This window comes from Choloepus didactylus, chromosome 3 (genome assembly GCF_015220235.1).
Source record: "Choloepus didactylus isolate mChoDid1 chromosome 3, mChoDid1.pri, whole genome shotgun sequence".
NCBI lineage: Eukaryota > Metazoa > Chordata > Mammalia > Pilosa > Megalonychidae > Choloepus > Choloepus didactylus.
This window is the reverse complement of record NC_051309.1, coordinates 106,138,780-106,159,503: the sequence shown is the minus strand read 5'-3', so window position 1 is coordinate 106,159,503 and position 20,724 is coordinate 106,138,780. Positions and strand designations below refer to the sequence as shown.

At 37.0% G+C, this 20,724-nt stretch overlaps 1 protein-coding gene across 1 annotated transcript in view; it reads left to right on the top strand.

The window, feature by feature from the left end:
* The window catches only part of STPG2 (sperm tail PG-rich repeat containing 2), a 537,907-nt gene that overhangs the window by 31,849 nt on the left and 485,334 nt on the right, over window positions 1-20,724 (top strand). Inside the window, 1 exon segment of the mRNA XM_037831459.1 lies at window positions 20,062-20,174. Within this exon segment, the coding sequence (XP_037687387.1) occupies window positions 20,062-20,174 (113 nt within the window).

Sequence of the window (20,724 nt, the reverse complement as noted above, 5' to 3'; positions counted from 1 at the left end):
GTTCCTCAGCTTTTGATTGTCCGGGAATGTTTTCATCTCCCCCTCATTTTTATCTTTCAGGTGTTTGTGAATTCTCCAAGTCTCTGATGGTTATTGACTTCTATTTGTATTCCATTGTGGGCAGAGAATATTCTTTGAACAAATTCATTTTTATATTTTTTATTTTATTGAGGCTTGTTTTTATGTCCCCGCATACAGTCCATTCTGGAGAAAGATCCGTGACCTCTAGTGAAGAATGTGTGTCCCAGTGACCTGGGATGTAATATTCTATATATGTCTGTTAAAAGTCTCTATGTCTCTCTTTCATTTCTTTGTGTCTCTGTCAGTAGGGCTTGCTTTAGTATCTGAAGTAGGGCAGGTCTTTTATTAGCAAACTCTCTCAGCATTTGTTTGTCTGTGAAAAATTTAAGCTCTCCCTCAAATTGGAAGGAGAGTTTTGCTGGATAAAGTATTCTTGGTTGGAAATTTTCCTCTCTGAGAATTTTAAATATGTCATGCCACTGCCTCTCGCCTCCATGGTGGCTGCTGAGTAGTCATTACTTGGTCTTACGTTGTTTCCTTTGTGTGTGGTGAATTGCTTTTCTCTTGCTGCTTTCAGAACTTGCTCCTTCTCTTCAGTATTTGACAGTCTGATCAGAATATGTCTTGGAGTGGGTTTGTTTGAATTTATTCTGTTTGGAGTTCGCTGGGCATTTATGCTTTGTGTATTTATATTGTGTAGAAGTTTTGGGAAGTTTTCCCCAACAATTTCTTTGAATACCCTTTGTAGACCTTTACCCTTCTCTTCCCCTTCTGGGACACCAATGAGTCTTAAATTTGGACATTTTATTTTATCTATCATATCCCTGAGATCCATTTCGATTTTTTCAATTTTTTTTCCCCATTCTTTCTTTTGTTCTTTCATTTTCTGTTCTGTGTTCCTCGAGGAGGGTGAGTTGTTGTTCAACTTCCTCTAATCTTGTATTATGAGTATCCAGAGTCTTTTTAATTTGGCCTACAGTTTCTTTAATTTCCATAAGATCTTCTATTTTTTTATTTACTCTTGCAATATCTTCTTTATGCTCTTCTAGGGTCTTTATTATGTCTTTCATATTCTGTGCCACGCTCTTCTTCAAGTCTTTTATATCCCGTGCCATGCTCTCTTTGCCTGTCTGTAGTTCTTTGATTAATTCTGCCAGGAACTGTGTGTCTTCAGATCTTTTGATTTGAGTGTTTGGGTTCGGGTTCTCCATGTTGTCTGGTTTTATCATATGCTTTAAGATTTTCTGTTGTTTTTAGCCTCTTGGCATTTGCTTTACTTGATCTTTAATTTGTTAGAATTGCAGTTTGGTGACATACACTTTCTCTAACTAACCAGCAGATGGCATCTGTGAGTCACTTATTCCCTTCAAGTCAGTTCTCCCCAACTTTGTGTTATGTGGGGATCTGATTCTTTTGGGGTCCAATTGGTGCACTTAATTTGGGTGTGTTGTCGGTGCTGTCTGCCCTCAATGAGGGGCGTGTGCCTGAATGGTTAGGGAGGAAGGGCAGGTTTAATAATCAAACCTCCCAGATGTTCCCGGAGATTTAAGGCTGTTCTCTGCCACTGACCCAAAAGTCCTTGGTATTGGCATAGGTTCCCTGGGATTTCCGGGCAGTCCCCCCTCCCTGCTGTGCTTTTCCAGGACCTCTGTTGAGGGGGGGAGGGCTGTGCCACGTCACAAGTGAGCGCCGGCCTCCAGGGAAGACCTGGGCCGCTGGGCTGTGTAGGGGCATTCCCAGCCCACTTCAAAGATGGTTGAATGGGACGCGTTAACTTCCCCCTTTCCGCACAGCTCCGCTCTCCCAGCTCTGGGACAATCAGCCATGGGTGTATTCAAGGCCACTGTCCACGGCTGATGTTGTGTCGTGTGAGCGGTGCTGCGGGAAAGACTCCCTGTTAGGCTGGGTTTCTTGTCTCGGTTCTGTGCTGTGTGTTCGGCCCTGGGCAGGAGCAGCCCCACCCACTGGGGAGACAGCCGCGAGACTGGGCTTCTCAGCTTGACTCCGTGCTGTGCGCTCGGCCCGGGCAGGAGCAGCCCCGCCCACTGGGGTGACGGCCACGAGGCTGGGTTTCTCCCCTTTGTTTCCCTGGACCCGAGACAATCTGCAGTGGGTGTGGGAAGGGGTATCCTCCACCCCAGACACCGAGGCGTTAGTCCAGACCGCTCCCGTCTTATCTGCAGCTGTTCCTGGGCTTCTCTCTTTAAAAAAAAAAAAAAAATGCCAGCCCAGCGTCTCCCCCCACTGCAGCGTGGCCGATGAATCAGGCTACTCACTCACTCATTTCAGAATGCAGACTTTTGGTTTTACCAAACGCACGTTCCCTGTGGCTTTAGCAGAGCTTGTCCGGCTGGTGCTACTTTGGAAGTGGTGTTCTGGGTCCTTTCTGGTTTTTTATCTAGTGTTTTCCACGGAGGTGTTTTTTTCTCTGTCTCACCTAGTTGCCATCTTAGGTTCCTCCCTGTATTCTATTTTCAGACTCTGTGAATTTGTTTATTGTATTTATTTCATACCAGTGTGAGAAAATACAATATTTGTCCTATTGCATCTGGCATATTTCACTCAAAATGATGTGTTCAAAGTTCATTCATGTCCTATGTAGCAGAACTTCTTTCCTTTTCATGATTGAATAATATTCCATTGCATGTATATGCTACTTTTGTTTATCCGTTTATCTGTTGATGGACACTTGGGTTGCTGCCATCTTTTGTCAATTGTGAATAATGCCATTATGAATATCAGTGTGCAATTATCTGAGACCCTGCTTTCAATTCTTTTGGGTCTATACCTAGAAGTGGGATTGCTGGTCATATGGTAATTTTGTAGTTAGCCTTCTGAGTAACTGCCAAACTGTCTTCTGCAGCAGTTGCACCATTTTACATTGCCACTACCAATGAATGAGTGTTCCTTTTCCCCCACATGCTGTAAACACTTGTTATTTTTCTTTGTTTAAAAAATAGTAGCCATTCTAGTGTGTGTGAAGTAGTATCTCATTGTGGTTTGATTTGCATTTCCTGAATAGCTAAGGATGTGGGATAATTTTTTTTTTTTTTTTACTATACATATGTTTATTAATTTTAGTTAGCCATTCATTCTACAAGTATTTATTGAGCTCTCACTACATGTGGGCCCCCTTTCGTAGCGGGAGATACTTGGATGCATATGAGGCGTTCTGGTCTATAGGAAGAAACACTGAAGTATCAGACTGGTTATCTTAGAGGCCTGTTTCTGTTCCAAAATAGCCAATGTCCCTGTAGACTCAGTCCAACCCAAGACCAAGACACTGGAAATGTATCTCTTGTGTGGGATAATTTTTCATGGTTTTTTTTTTTGCCATTTGTATATCTTCTTTAAGTAAACGTCTGTTCAAGTCTTCTGCCCATTTTTAAATTGGGTTGCTCATCTTTTTGTTGTTGAGTTGTAGGATATCTTTATATATTCTGGAAATTAAACCTTTACTGATTATGTGGTTTCTGAATATTTTCTCCCATAATGTAGGGATTATCTTCTTACTTTCTGATGAAATCCTTTGATTCACAAAAGTTTTAAATTTTAGTAAAGTCCTGTTAAATGTTGATTGCATTTTTGTGTGTGTGTAAAGTCTTAAGAGCCATTGCTTAACACAAGGTTCTGATGACACTTCCCTATGTTTTCTTCCAGGAGTTTTATAGTTTGGCTCTTATATTTAGGATCTTTATACATTTGAGTTAAATTTTTATATAGTGTGAGGTAGGGGTTCAAACCAGACTTTTCTTTTCCCATCAGGTATTCTTGGCACCCTAGCAAAAATCAATTGGTCATAGATATGAGAGTTTATTTGTGAATTCTTGTTTTGATTCCATTGATGTATGTTTGTCCTTGTGCCAGTATCACAGTATTTTGATTTTTGTAGCTTTTTAATAAGTTTTGAAATCAGGAAGTATAAGTCCTTCTCACATCTTTTTCAAGATTGTTTTGGTATTTGAGACCCCCTGCCATTCCATATGAATTTGATGATAAGTTTTCCATTTTTGAAAGAAAGCTCTTGGAATTTTTTATTGAGATTTTTTTGAATTTGTAAATTACTTTGGTAGTATTGATATTATGCCTTCCAATCTGTGGGACTTCTTTGATTTCTTTCAGCAATGATTTGTAATGTGCAAGTCATTTACATCCTTAGTTAAATTTATTCCTAGATATATTATTCTTTTAGTTGCTATTATAAATGGAATTGTTTTCTTGATTTCCTTTTCATATTGTTAATTGTTGTGTAAAAATACTACTGAAGTTTACATGGTATTCTTGTATCCTGCCACTTTGCTGACTTTGTTTTTTAGTTCTAATAGCTTTGTTATGGATATTTCTGAATTTTCTACATATAGGGCATTGACATATATATGCATACACACATGTATATATACACACATACATATATATACACACATACATATATATATACACACACACACATATACATAAATGTATATATAGAAAATAAAGCACAGTATCTTCAAGTGTCCTCCACCACTGCCTTTGTCTGGGGCAGGTTGAAACAATGGCTACTATTGCCTTTGTCGTGGCCAGGTTGAACCAATGGCCACCCTCAGAGCCAGGCCTCCAGTGATATGAAGTTGCCAATAAAAAGCTTTGATCAGTGATCGGCTGTGTTCATCCTGGTCTTGGAGAAGAGGATGCATATGTGTGTCCTTTCTGTCACCAGCAAGCTGGCCAGGGGCTGCACCCCTGGTGGCCTGCAGTCAGAGGGCCTGTGGCATGGGCACCAGCAGCCACTGTGCTGAGAGAGCAATTTACTGTTTTTACCATAATTTATCAGCTTCTTTCTTCCTTTTCTCTCTGGATGTTGCCTCCAGTTGTGGGTTTTAAAAATATACCCTTTGCCATGTTGAGCAAGTTCCCTTCTATTTCTAGTTTTTTGAGTGCTTTTATCAAAAGAGGATGCTATGTTTTGTCAAATGGCTTATATGCATCAGTTTGAGATGAGTATGTGGTATTTTCTCTTCATTTTACTAATGTGGTATATTACATTGATTTTCTTATATTGAACCATCTTTGCACACTGGGATAAATCCCACTTGGTCATGGTATATAATCCTTTCATTGTGCTGTTGGATTCAGTTTATTAGTATTTTGTTGAGGACTTTTGGATCTATATTGATAGGGATATTGGCCCCTATAATTAGTTGTGTAACATCCTTTTCTTGTGGTATCTTTTTTTAATGCAATTTTATTGAGATATATTCACACACCTCACACACCATACAGTCCATGCAAAGAATACAATCAGAGGCTCACAGTATCATCATATGGTTGTGCATCCATCACCGTGATCAATTATAGAACATTTTAATTACTTCAAAAAAATAAAAATATAAATACAAAAGAACACCCAAAACATCCCATACCCTTTACACCCCATTATTTATTTATTTTCTTTATTTTATTACTCATCTGCTTATATACTAGATCAAGGGAGTGTCGGTCTTGATAGGTTTTCACTATCAAATAGTCACTCCATAAAAGCTATATAGGTATAAAATCATCATCCCTTGTGATATCTTTATGTGGCTTGGTATTTAGGTGATGCTGGCCTCAAAGATTGTGGTAGGAATGTTTCCTTTTCTTCAGTTTTTTGGAAGGATTGTTTAATTTTTCTTTGAATGTTTGGTATAATTAACCAATGAAGCCATCTGGTACTGGGCTTTTCTTTGTTGGGAGGTGTTTTTGATTAATTATTCAATCTCTTTACTTGTTATTTGTCTGATAAGATATTCTTTATCTTCTTGAGTTATTGTAGGTAATTTATGTATTTCTAGCAATTTGTCCATTTTATCCAGGTTTTCTAATTTTTTGGCATATAATTGATCATAGTATCCTCTTATAATCTTTTCATTCTTATGAAGTTGGTAGTACTGTACCCCCTTTCCCTTCTGATTTTAGATTTTTTTATCCTCTAAAACTTAAAGCGTCTTCAATATTGTTGATCTTTTCAACTTTTGGTGCTAGTGAGTCTCTGTATTGTTTTTCTGTTTTCCATTTCATTTATCTCCACTCTAGTCTTTATTATTTCCGTCATGCTGCTCATTTGGGTTTGCTCTTTTTATTTTTCTATTTCTTCCAGATGTGAGGTTAGGATACTGATTTGAGAGTTTTCTTCTTTTTAAACATAAGCATTTGGAGGTATATATCCCTATGAGCATTACCATTGCTGTGTCCCATGAATTCTGATATGTTGTGGTTATTTTTTGTTCATCTCAAGATATTTCTTAATTTTCCTTGTGATTTCTTCTTTAACCCATTGATTAAGAGTCTATTTAATTTCCACAATTTATAAATTTACTAATTCTCCTTCTGTTATTGATGTCTAGCTTCATTCCTTTGTGGTTGGAGCAGATATATATTTTTTTATTGTGATTGTTCACATACCATACAATTATCCAAAGATCCAAAGTGTACAATCAGTTGCCCCCGGTACCATCATACAGATGTGCATCCATCACCACAATTAATTTTTGTTCAATTTTTAGAATATTTTCATTACTCCAGAAAAGAAATAAAGACAAAGAAGAAAAAAAAAAATGAAAATGAAACTCAAATTCTCCCATATCCCTAACCAACCCCCCTCGGTTGTTGACTCATAGTATTCTTATAGTACATTTGTTACTGTTTGTGAAAGAATGTTAAAATACTACTAACTGTAGTATATAGTTTGCAATAGATATATATTTTTTTCCTATATGTCCCTCTATTATTAACATCTAGTTGTAGTGTCATACATTTTTTCTGGTTCATGAAAGAGATTTCTAATATTTGTACAGTTAATCTCAGACATTGCCCACCACAAGGTTCACTGTTTTATACATTCCCATCTTTTAACCTCCAACTTTCCTTCTGGTGACATACATGACTCTGAGCTTACCCTTTCCACCACATTCATGCACCATTCAGCATTGTTAGTTATTGTCACAATGTGCTACCATCACCTCTGTTCATTTCCAAACATTTAAGTTCAACCTAGTTGAACACTCTGCTCATAATAAGCAACTGCTCCTCATTCTTTAGCCTTGTTCTATGTCCTGGTAACTTATATTTCATGTCTATGAGTTTACATATTATAATTAGTTCCTATCAGTGAGACCCTGCAATATTTGACCTTATGTGTCTGTCTTATTTCACTCAGTATATTGCCCTCAGGATTTCATCATCAACCCATTTTTTTAAAGACAGTTTTGTTCATACCCCATACATTCCATCCTAAGTAAACATTCAGTGATTCCCTGTATAGTCACGTATTTATGTGTTCACCACCCTCACCACTATCTAAAAAGGACTTATACATTTCTTCCTCAAAGCAGGAGGAAGAGTCAAAGAATGTAGAGAGGCAAAAGAAAAAGAAAAAAAGAAAGAGGGGAAAAAAACATGACAGCTAGGAAGCAGCAAAAGGGAAGATAACCTTAGATCAAATAAAGAGTCAGACAACACCACAAATGCCAAGAGTCTCACACCCCTTCCCTATGCCCCTCTCTTATCTGCACTTACCTGCATTTTGTTACATTAAAGGTAGCATATTATATGATTATGTTAATTATAGTCTGTGCCAGTTTGAATGTATTATGTCCCCCAAATGCCATTATCTTTGTGGTCTTGTGGGACAGACGTTTTGGTGCTGGTTAGATTTGCTTGGAATGTGCCCCACCCAGCTGTGGGTGGTAACTTTGGTGGGATACTCCCATGGAGGTGTGACCCCACCCATTCAGGGTGGGCCTTGATCAGTGGAGCCATATAAAACATGCTGACTCAAAGAGACTGAACGGAGTGCAGCTGTGAGTGATGTTATTTGAAGAAGAGCAAGCTTGCTAGAGAGGAATGTCCTGGGAGAAAGCCATTTTGAAACCAGAACTTTGGAGCAGACATCAGCCATGTGCCTTCCCAGCTAACAGAGGTTTTCCGGACGCCATTGGCCATCCTCCAGTGAAGGTACCCGATTACTGATGTGTTACTTTGGATACTTTATGGCCTTAAGACTGTAACTGTATAGCCAAATAAACCCCCTTTTTATAACAGCCAATCCATCTCTGGTGTTTTGCATTCCGCAGCATTAGCAAACTAGAACATAGTCTCTAGTTTATTTTGATTGTATTTTCCCCCCAATACCTCCCTAACACCTTACAAGGTTGACATTCATTTGTTCTCCCTCATGAAAAAATAGATTTGTACATTTTATCAAAATTGTTGAACATTCTAGATTTCACTGAGTTATACAGTCCCAATCTTTATCTTTCCTCTTTTCTTCTGGTGTCCCACATGCTCCTAACCTTCCTCTTTCAACCATATTCATAGTTATCTTTGTTCAGTGTACTTACATTGTTGTGCTACCATCACTACTGTTTTCATGGAATTTTTTTTATCATTTCGTTTTCAACCTACTTCTTTCTTTGAATTTAAGGTTATTCTCTTGTGAACAGTATATTTTTGGCCCATGCTTTTTTTTTTTTTTTTTGGCTTTAAAGATTTTTAATGATGGGAAAGGAAATATACCAACATTTAGTGCCCATTATCACACCAGATGATTTACACATGTTATTTAATTCTCAAGACCACCCTGCAGTAGGTATCTGGTGATAACCCCACTTGAGGATTGCCACAGTGCACATTCAAAGTACCTTTGTCTTTTGGTTTCAGTTAGATTATCTTGCTTATGACAAAACACTTATTCTATGAATCTGCCTTTGTGCCAGACATTTTTTGACTTACTCTCAGAGCTTGATTTTCCAAGATCCAAAGGAAGATTGCTTTCATTACTTTATAATTATTCCTAATTGTTTTCCAGAATCTATTTTTTTAATCTTCATTTTATTGAGATATATTCACATACCATGCAGTCATACAAAACAAATCGTACTTTCGATTGTTTACAGTACCATTACATAGTTGTACATTCATCACCTAAATCAATCCCTGACACCTTCATTAGCACACACACAAAATAACAAGAATAATAATTAGAGTGAAAAAGAGCAGTTGAAGTAAAAAAGAACACTGGGTACCTTTGTCTGTTTGTTTCCTTCCCCTATTTTTCTACTCATCCATCCATATGGCTCATGCTTTTTTATCTATCCTGACCATCTGTGTCTTTTGACTGGAGACTTTAATCCATTTACTTTTAATGTAACTTCTGGTGATGTAGAACTTTCATCTGCCATTTTGCTATTTGTTTTGTCTAACACCTTTTTATCCCTCTTTTCTTACATTACTGCCTACTTTTGTATTTAATTTTTTTTATAGTGGACCCTTAGATTTCCTTCTCATTTATATCTTTCCATATTTTTGAGATATTTTCCTTGTGACTGCCATTGGGCTTAAATTTAACAACCTAAATCTGTAACATTCTTGTTTCATTTTGATACTAACTTAACTTCAATTGCATATGCAACTATTTGTCTTTGCCCTCTGTCCCTCCACCTTTATGTTTTTCTTTCTACCAATTACATCTTTATACACTAACCAAATTAATAGATTTGTATTTATTGTTCTCCATTTGCATCTTAGATCCTACAAGAAGTAGAAAGTGGAGGTATAAACCAAAAATACATTGTTATTGACATTTATTTTACCCATATAGTTACGCTTACTAGAAATTAATTTTCTTCTTGAAGCTTCACTCTATCTAGTGTAGATTCCTGTCACAATGAAGAACTCCATTTAGCATTTCTTGTAGAGCTGATCTTGTGACATACTGCCTCAGCTTTCTTTATCCGGGAATGCCTTAATCTCTCCCTCATGTTTGAAAGACAGTTTTTCTGGATATCAAATTCTTGGTTTGCAGGTTTTCTCTTTCTGCACTTGATTTTATCATCCCACTTCTTGTTTCAGAAGAGAAATAGACTCTTAATCTTATTGAAGCTCCCTTATATGTGACACAATGCTTCTTTCATATGGCTTTCAGGATTTTTTCTCTTTGGCATATGACAGTTGGATTATAGTGGGTCTTCATGTGGGTCCCTTTGAGTTTATTCTGTTTGTAGTTACTTGGCTTCTTGAATGTGTATGTTCATGTCTTTTCTTAAATTTTGGAAGTCTTCAGGCAGTATTTCTCTGAATATTCTTTCTGCTCCTTTTTATCTTTTTTCTCCTTCTTGGAGTCTCTTAAAGTGTACATTGATATGCCTGAAGATGTCTTACAGGTCTCTTAATCTTTGTCTACTTTTCTTCCTTTTTTTTGCCTCTCTCTCCTTAGATTGTTTAATTTCAATCGTCTTGTCTTTCAGTTCACTGATTCTTTCTTCTGCTATCTTCAATATGCTCTTGAATCTCTCTAGGGAATTTTAAAATATTCAGTTACTGTGGTTTTCAGCTCTGTTTGGTTCCTTTTTATGGTCTTTGTATTTGTTGATTTTTTTTCTTATCCATCTGTTGTCTTTTCTGATTTCATTTATCGATGATTTTGTTTAGTTCTTTTAGTATAATTAAAACAATTTTTAAAAAGTCTTTGCCTGGTACATCCAAAGACTGTGCTTCCTCATTCAATGTTTCTAATGCATACTGTACATTTTAGTATTTTAATGTGTTATCTCTGGAATTTAGTCACTGAGGTGTCTGTCCCTTAAGCCTGTAGCCATCTGGTGTTACTACAAAGAATTCCTTGAATGCCAGGGGTTGGGCAAAAGGGAGAAAACCCTACCTCTCAGTCTTTGCAGATTGGCCTGTGTAAGTTCTCTCCTTCAGAGCTTATCCAGGCTAACAATGGGCATAAAAAACACCTTGAGGTGAAAGTGTAGGATCTTCCCCAGTATTTTCTGAACATACATCTTGTCCTGGGCATGTGTGCGTGACATTAGGAATTCCCACATTTACATGGTTCTGAATGTCTCTCTTCCTCTAGGAAATAGGTTTTTCTCCTGGTCCTGGATACTCTATTGCATTTCTCAAAGCTAGCAATCCTCTGCCCCAGGAAGATGTGATTTGATTGCTTTCTTACAGCATTCTAGCTACTCTGTGAGCTGCTTCCACATGTGGAGCTAGTTTTGGGATAGCAATCCAGAGACAAATGTCCTGGTTTAGTCCTTCAGACTTCCACCAGACAGTTTGGTACATATGTATATTCACTCAATATGTGCAAAAGGGATACTCTGCTCCTTCCATAGCCAGGACCAGGGACCCATACTGAGAGCACAGGCTAGCTCTGTACTGAATTGGGGAGGGATTGGGGGAAGGGCCAGCAAAGGTACTATGTTATTTTCCTACCATTTTAAGTTGCCTTTTTCTTGATTCAGTGCTCACTCATTTTACCATTTTCCAGAGCTTTGAGAAAGTTAGTTGTGCCAGTTTGGATGTATTATGTCCCCCAAAATGCCATTATCTTTTATGCAATCTTGTGGGGCAGACATATTAGTGTTGATTAGGTTGGAACCTATTGATTGAGTGTTTCCATGGAGACATGACTCCATCAACTATGGGCAAGACCTTTGATTGGATAATTGCCATGAAGGTGTTACCCCACCCATTTAGGGTGGATGTTAATTGGATCATTGGAGTTGTATAAAGAGTTCTCAGACAGAAGTACCTCAGAGCAACTGAGAGTGATATTTTGAAGAGAAGCTGCAGCTAAGAGAGGACAAAATGCCCCAAGAGCAACATTTTGGAGAACACCATTTTGAAATACAACCTGGGAGAAAGTAGATGCCAGCCATGTGCATTCCCAGCTAATAGAGGTTTTCCGGATGCCAATGGCCTGTCTCCAGTAAAAGTACCCTTTGTTGATGCCTTACCTTGAACACTTTATGGCCTTAAGAGTGTAATTTTGTAACCAAATAAACTCCTTTTATAAAAGCCAATCCATTTCTGATGTTTTGCAAAATGGCAGCATTAGCAAACCAGAACAATGGTTCTGTAGTTTTTTTTCCATTGTTGTTTAAAACTTCTGTGGAGGGATGGAAGCCTGGAACTTCTCACATTGCAATCTTGATGACATCACTTGGTTGAGTTTTATAATGCAGTTTACTTCTTTCTTTTTTATCCTCCAGGTTGTTGGATCCTCTTTTCTTGCCTGCTCTGGTATCTACATCCTTTTGTGGTTTGGTATTTTTCTTTGGCAAAAAGGAGCTCCAGCTGGAAGCAAATGCTGTACCTAGTAATTTAGTACACACCAGTGTTTTTCAACCTGTTTTTTTTTTTTTCATTTTAACCCCCTAAGGAATCTTTTTGGACAATTTTTCCTAATGCTCTCTCACCCATGAAATTTTGATATGAGAAATTATTATATCTGTTTATGTACTATATGTATATCCCTACTTTAGACATAAAAGACTAAGTTTTATGTTTAAACATACTCTTTATTCTTTAGGGCTAAGAATGACTAAATAAAAATTTTAAGTTAAAAGTTAATTAAAAATTTAATAGCTATTAACATTTAATTTAGTTTTATAACTGTATTTGCTGAGTAATTTTTAATGTAATTTATTTACTTATATAAATTGCAATGTATCAAATTATATACACAAATTAGCAATTTGTATAATTACCTAATAATAAAGCAATGTAAGATAATTTTTAAAAAAAACTTTATTTTTTCCAGTAAAAATTAGACAATTGAAAAATTAGGTTAAATTCTTAAAAATTATTTTTACTGAACTTAACTTTTAACTTTAGCTTGAGATTAGGAAATAACTTTTAACTTAACTAGCTGCTATGTAGTCATTCAGATGTTGCCAATAGTTTTTCTTTTTTATGCTTTACATAATTAATGGTGAGTTGACCACATTTTGTAGAATTAAATAGTAAAATCTAAACTATTTTTATCAAAGCCCATTCACATGTGAAAGTACTGAGGATTAAATAGCACTGGGAGACATTATCTTTCAGTGGAGAAAGGGTTCAGATTCCCTGTTAATCCTTCCTCCTCAAGTATCAATATAATCTCCTCTTAAAAGGGAAGTCATCTTGCATTTTCAGTGTCTATCTCTGATTGCAAGGGAGATAGTAATTCACACTCCTTGAAGTCTCCACCCACTTCCATTTTGGATGTGTTTATGCCTGGTCAATCATAATCTGCCATCAGGTTAAGCCAGACTGTCCATCCTTTTTCTGTGATGAATCCCAGAGGCCATTTTGTTATCCTAAGTGACCTTTGAGGGCAGAGGAGAGTGGCCATAAAACCAGCTGCAGCAGTCTGTGTTCTGGTTTGCTAGAGCTGCTATTATGCAAAACACCCAAAATGCATTGGCTTTTAAAAGGGGAGCTACTAGGTTACAGGTTTACAGTTCTAAGGTCATAAAAGTGTCCAAACTAAGGCATCAATAAGAGGATACCTTCACTGAAGAAAGGCCAATGGCATTTGGAACACCTTTGTCATCTGGGAAGGCACATGGCTGGCATCAGCTGGTCCTTTGCTCCTGGATTCTGGTTTCAAAATGGCTTTCCCTAAAATGTCTCTGTGCTTCTGTCTCTCTTAGCTTCTCTCTCTCAGCCTCTATGAATCCTTGCTTGTTCTCCCAGGGCGATTTACTCTAAGTGTCTGGAAGTCCTCTCTTAGCTTCTCTGGGGCAAACTCTGAGCTTCATCTCTTAGCTTAGCATCTCCAAACATCCTTCTGTCTGCATCTCCCAGCATCTCCAAGCATCTGGGTCTGTGTCAGCTCTGAGCTCTCTCTCTCTCCCTGAGCTCTCCAAGGACTCCAGTAATCTAACTAAGACCCATTCTGAATGGGCAGGGTCACACTTCCATGAAAATAATCTAATCAGGAAGTCTCACCCACAGTTGGGTGGCTCACGTCTCCATGAAAACAACCTAATCAAAAGTTCCTACTTACAATAAGTCCATATCCACAAGACTGGATTAAACAAACATGGCCTTTACTGGGGATACGTAACAGTTTCAAACCGGCACAGTCAGTATTGAAGTTCGTATCTCTCTAGTGTCTAGTTGTCTGTCCTTGATCTGACCAATGTGACTGATCCATCCATCCACTGAGGTCAAAGTAGGAAGAAAAAACCAGAAAAGATAAGCAAAATAAAAATAAAAGTATACTGTTCCTTTTAAAATTCTCCTTAGTCCTTGCTTCCTGACCTTTTGGTAGCTAGAACTCAGCTGACAGAGTTCTTGGGCATCGTTGTCCTTTGTGGTGCTTCCATTACTGTGGTGGATCTGAGGATGGATCCATGGGACTACAGTAGATAGAGTAGTTATACATGTTTGATCAGCTTTTTCAGTCTTCATGTTTTCTTCTAGATATAGTTGCTTTATATAGACATGTACATGCATAATATAAGGATTGAATTAGTAATTTAATCTTTTGTATCTGTTTCTGTAGGAGGTTAGACAAGTCCTGGGTGACCATTGGCCTGATCATACAGTTTGGTCATGGTGAAAAGTAAAATAATTGAAAAATTCTTAGATGTGGAACATGCTTTTTATAAAATTCAAAGAGGCCAATTAGGGGTAGTTTCTCTTCTTGTTATTGGTGGTCATAGCAGTTTGTCTTTAATTGGCTTTAAATGAATTACTCTTGGGTCTATGGCTGAAATAGCTGCCAAGAAGGTCACTTGATGGCATGCACTTGGATATTATATTGTCATAATTTAAGACCTATCCATATTTGGGTTACTGTTCTTGGAAGGCATTCAGATACAAAATTGGTGGAATCCATAATCAAAATGACGTAAATATGATGTATCCTAACTGGCATTTTACTTTGTACTAAGTTTTGTTTATGTACTAAACATATTGCTGGGGTGGGTTTGGGTTATCTATTGGTGTGTAACAAATTATCCCAATATTCAGTAGCTTAAAATGGCACACATTTATTATCTCACAGTTTTTCTCATTCAGGAATCCTGGCACATCTTCACTGAATTCACTGCTTCAAGGTCTGTGATGATTAATTTCATGTATTAACTTACCTGTGGTGTCCAGTTGTTTAGTCAATCACTGGCCTGCTTGTTGATGTGAGGGTATTTAAGATGGGATCTGCGTCTCTCATCTGTTGATTGCATCTACTATCAGCAAAGGAGATACCCTCACCAATGTGTGGAGTCTCTTTATCCAATTAACTGGAGATCTTAAAAGCCTTAACTAAGGATTTCAGAAGAGGAATTTGGATCCATTGGCTCTTGCCAGAATTGCCAGCCAGCCAGCTTATCCCTGGAATTCAGACAAAGGACTTCAGCCTCACCTTTATCAGTTTCCAGCTTGTGGCCTGTCCTATGGAGTTCATTCTTGCCAGTCCCCATGGGGTCACATGAGCCAATTCCTTATAATAAATATATAATCTTGTTGGTCTATTTCTCTGGAGAATGCTGACTAATACAAGGTCTCTCACAGGATGTAATTAAGGTTTTGGCTGGACTATACATCTCACCTTGACTGAGGAAAGATCCACTTCCTAGCTCATGTGTTTGTTAACAGGGTTCAATTTTTTTTTGTATGTTACTGGACTGAGGGCCTCAGTTCCTCGTTAGCTGTTGGTTGGAGGCCACTTTGCCATGTGAGCCTCTCCTACATAACAGTTTGCTTTATCAAAGCATGCCAGGTGTGAGGGCAATAGAGAAAGTCTGCTAGGAAGACAGAAGTCACAAGCTTTTATAATTTAATCATGTAAGTGACATCCCTTCACTTTTGTTGTATTCTATTTGTTGGAAGCAAGTCACTTGAGTATAGGTTCAGCCCATGCTCAAGGGGGATGGGGTTACACAGGAGGTGGGGATTATCAGGGTCAATTTCAGAAGTCTTCCTACCGTAGGCAGTAATGGTGAACTGTATTCCTTGTTAGGTAAAAGCAAACTCATTTTGGTCTTCAGTACAGAAAAAAATACATAGCAATGTTCAGAGCTTCATGGCAAGTACCAGTGGTGACAGTAATTTGTTCAGTGTCTGTACTTTCAGTCACTGTAGTTACAATGGTGGCCACTTCTTTGGTTAAGTCTTCTCAGTAGACCATAGTGAAATTCCAAGCATTGATAGCTTCCACAGGTTAGATAGGACAGTTAAAACTGGGAAATAATGTTAGATATCACCCTGATTTTAAATGATGTATCTAAAGGTTTTTTTTTTTCTTTCTTTCTTTTTTTCTCTTGGTATGAGACATTACTTCAGTTGGGCAACTTGGAAAGAATTGTAAGTGCAGGCTCTTATTGGTAGTACATTCAACCATTCATTTGGTTTCTAGAAAGTTAGATAAAAATTGGGTCATAAGGAATGCAACAACAAGCATGTCTACACATCTGTGAACCTAGAACATTGTTATAAATTATTCAGGCTGTCAAAATAATAGCATATGGTTCATGCACACACACATACGCACACACACAAAAAACAAAAACAAAATGAGATACTATGTAAGTTCAGATATCTAGAATTTCAGTAATGTTTTGGGTCTCTTCCTGGAAGTGCAGTTGTGACCAAATCTTGGCTCTCATCCTTGACCTTGTTCATATTGTACCTGTAATTCTTTTAATTCCAGTCTGATTTTTATTTCAGCCCTTTGGCTTGTCTACCTTGTTTCTCTGCAGGAATAGCCTAATTCATTCCTGATTTTTAATCAGCAAATCTGCTTGGCTGCTCTTTTGAGCAGGTCCTAGCTCATGTAGCTCTGCTTGTCTCTTGAATTCTCAGTCCCTTTTCTTTCAGCTTATCTTTTAGAAATAAAAAGTAAGCATTCAGGTGTGTTTTCCACAGGGCTCCTGAGATCCTGGCCTCATTTTCACTGGCTACCAGAAACTTCACTCTTTGGGGTTATCCATTTGTAGTAAATCCACCTTTCTTGTTATTTTTGAAGGAGCTGTGTGTTTTGTTGCTTTCAGGGACAGTAGCACACATCTCAGCAGCCCTCCCCCTGGACTCTTCTGCTGTCTCAGCTATTCCTGGGATCCCCAGAATGGCCCATTTGAAACCTGTGCTTTGAAAATACACAAGAATGGGACTGAGTAGAATGCTTTCCTCCATGGCTGCCAATTCTCAAGCAAAGTGGATACAGACATACGAATCTATAACTAGTGCCATGTATTGTATAAAAAGGTTTTAATTGGGAAAAATCTTGAAAGCAGAGAAGTAGCAGAGAACACAGTCTCTGGAACATTCATCATATCTTTAGGAAGTGTGCGTATTTGATTTAGATGAGCTTTGGAACGGGCTGCAGTAGAGGGACACTTCCTTCAGAATGCTGAAGGAAAGAGAGCAGGGAATATCTAATAATGTGACAGTGACATTTCCTGTAAGCAAATATCTTTATTGGAAAAATAAGGTGATGTCTCTAGAATTCAGCCTCTGGTGTCAGTCTGTTCTGTTAGGCTGACTCAGGTTTGCAGATCAAGTCCCTTGGTAAGAACTAAAAGGAGGGAAATATGAGTCTCAAGTTTATTCAGATTTTTCTCCACATAAAGGAAGATTGTTTTGTTCAGAACTTTATCGATTTTATTTATCTTTATAGAAAAATCCCAACATGAACAGCTTTACCATTTATAGAATTTATATTGCCAATTTATTGTATTAGTCTGCATTTGTAGTGCTAACATTTTTCTTGATCTTTTTTTTGCAATTATGTTTATAAGTAAGATATTATACATCAGCTTGATTGCAGGATGGTAAAGGGAACATTACAAAGTATTTTTTATAGACAGGGACATTGAGTTTGATAAGGTTCAGAACCACTGCTTAATGTGTATTTACCTGCTATCCCATTTGTTCCTTTTGTGATCTCCCCATCTGGTCACTCTCCTGTGGTTTGTACTCTTCACTTTACATAAACTGTAACTTGGATTGTATGTTTGTAAAAGGGTGTGCTTACATATATGTATGTTGAATGAAATCAGTACTCATTGCTTACCCTGATTTGGAAAATTTCACCGATGTACTGGGTTCTCAGCTCTACTGGAAAACACTTGCTTTTCAAAAAGAACCTTGGCTTCCTTTTAAGAATTTCTCCTCTCTTTGGTTCTTTGTTACTAAATGAAGGTGCTTTTTAAAAAAATTTTGAAATAGCCAGTTTAAACCATCAGGTCCCTAAATTAACACAGAGGTTTTTTTTAAAATGCAATTTTATTGAGATACATTCACATACCGGAGAATCATCCAAAGTGTACAATCAGTGTTTCATAGTATCATCATATAGTTGTGCATTCATCACCACAATCAATTTTTGAACATTTTCATTACCCCCCAAATAAAAAAATAAGAATAAAAATAAAAATAAAAAAGAACACCCAAAACATCTCATATCCCTTATCCCCCCCATTATTTATTTATTTTTTTGTCTTTATTTTCTTACTTATCTGTCCATACACTGGATAAAGGGAAACACACAGAGTTTTAACATCATCCATGAAGCTTTTGATAATCACCTTGATGTGGATGTGAACTTCTTCTCTTGTTGAACTTTTTCCAAACATTTGTCTTCCATTATGGCATTTGAGATATTTTTCCTTGTTTAGTATTATTTTGGTACTTTTATTAATGCTTCATTAAATTGTTTTCTTTTTAAGGATAACATCTGTGTTTTGCTCACCTCTTCTATGCTGCAATATCTAAAACAAATAATTCTTGATTTCACTTATGTTGTAATACATGAAGGCCTCAAAAGAAACATATTATTCCTAGTTTTAAACAGAGTATGTTTTTATTATTAGTCCAGATTAGCAAGATTTTTACTATACTAGTTTTCATCATATATTCTCATGGTAGTACACATTTTCCTTTAGTGTGTAAGATTCAAGTTTTGCATTCTCACTTTCTTTCTTATACTACCTTTGAATACAGCTGCTCTATTCACTCCCATCTCTTCTTTAATTTACATGTTGTTTAAAATATGCTCATTTTTTCAATGTTTGAATTTTTTTTTTTTACCAGACTTTCAGCAGACTATCCAAGTTTATCTAGTCTTATGATTGTTGCTCCAATGAAATCAATATCTTAGATTTGTAAATCTCTGTGTAGGGTCAGCCAATCAAGAAATTTTTACTGGGTTCAAACTATGTGCTAATGCAAGAAGACATTATTGATTACCTGCTATAAAGCCACTAAATTCTTTCCATTTAGGCTGTCATTCTTTACAAATCATATATGATATTCCGAAATATAAAACAGTGCCCTTCTTGGATGAAAATATTTATCAGTGAAATGTAACTGCCTTTTCACCCCAACCAAATATGTTTGGAAGACAGAAGTCTTTATTTTGTTTTTATTATCTTCAGGTATTTTTTCTGTTGTTTGGTAAGTTCAGGTCTGTAGGTGTTCCAGTTTGCTAATGCTGCTATGCAAAATGCCAGAAATGGATTGGCTTTTATAAAGGGGGTTTATTTGGTTACAAATTTACAGTCTGAAGGCCATGACAATGTCCAAATTAAGGCATCAACACAAATGTACTTCAATGGCATCTGGAAAACCTCTGTTAGCTGGAAGGCATGTGGCTGGCATCTGATGATCCCGATGTGTGTTCCAGCTCCTCTCTCAGCTCCTGTGCATTCTTCATAATGTTGCTCTTGGGGCATTTTGTCCTCTCTTAGCTTCTCCGGAGCAAACACTGGGCTATCATCTCCAAAGTGTCAGCAAAAGTCTGTTTCAGCAGCCACCTCCAAAATGTCTCTCTCAGCTTCTCTGAGGTCCTTTGTTCGTGAGCTCTTTTATAGGACTCCAATGATTGAATCAAGACCCACCCTGAATGGGTGGGGTCCACATTTCCATGGAAATAATTTAATCAAACTTTTCACCCACAGTTGATTGAGTCACATCTCCATTGGAGCACTCAATCAAAGGATTCCAACCTAATTAACACTAATATGCCTGCCCCCACAAGATTGTGTTAAAGAATATGGCTTTTGGCAGGACATAATATATCCAAACTAGCACAGCAGGTTCTTATGTTTAATTTATTTTATTTAATATTCTGGTCTTGCATAATAATTTTTAAAATGTAACAAATTCTGTGTCTAGCCATTGGTTCTGAAAATATAGGCTAAACAGTTGGGGTTATTAAATAATTTTATATATTTTGAGTGGTTTTTCTCTGTAATCCTTGGAATCCTGTCTTATCTGCCTTTATCTTCTTTTTTATAGGTGGCTATGCACCATTCCTTTCTTTGGCTTCCAGAGAAAGTTCTTTTACTGTTGCTTGTAACACTGAGAAAACTCTTCCAGGTCCAGGACACTATAATGTTTCAGAAGTACAGGTAAACTTATAATAGCTATTATAAGTCTAAGTTAATAAAAATCATGTTTTCTTCCTCTAATAGACCAGAATGTCATTTGTAATATTTTATTTTCACCTCCTGTTATCCTCTTCCTCTTCTCAATATGTATTTTATAATTAGAGTAATAGAAAATAAATTTGCTCAATGTTGGTTGCCTGATGGGATGTTCTTAATTATTTTATATATTCTATAAAAGACAAAACTTTGTTATGTGCTGCTTGGTCCTTGAGACTTCTGAATAGAAACATAGGACCCTTGAATGAATTATGGCCCATGAAAATTGTGTAAATGTTCAAGATATGTAGAAGAGAAATGTCAGTAGTATGAATGGTTTGTTTACCATACACTAATGCTGTAGCCATTGCCATTATCTCATCTGTCTCCTATTTCTGTATAGTCCCAAGAGTCCATTACCAGAAACTCCTCAATTGTTTATTCCTGTTTAGAAATAGTGAATATAATTCCAATATCTTCATAATCATGAATATCATCTTTTATCCCTTTCACATAAATTTTGAATTCATACATA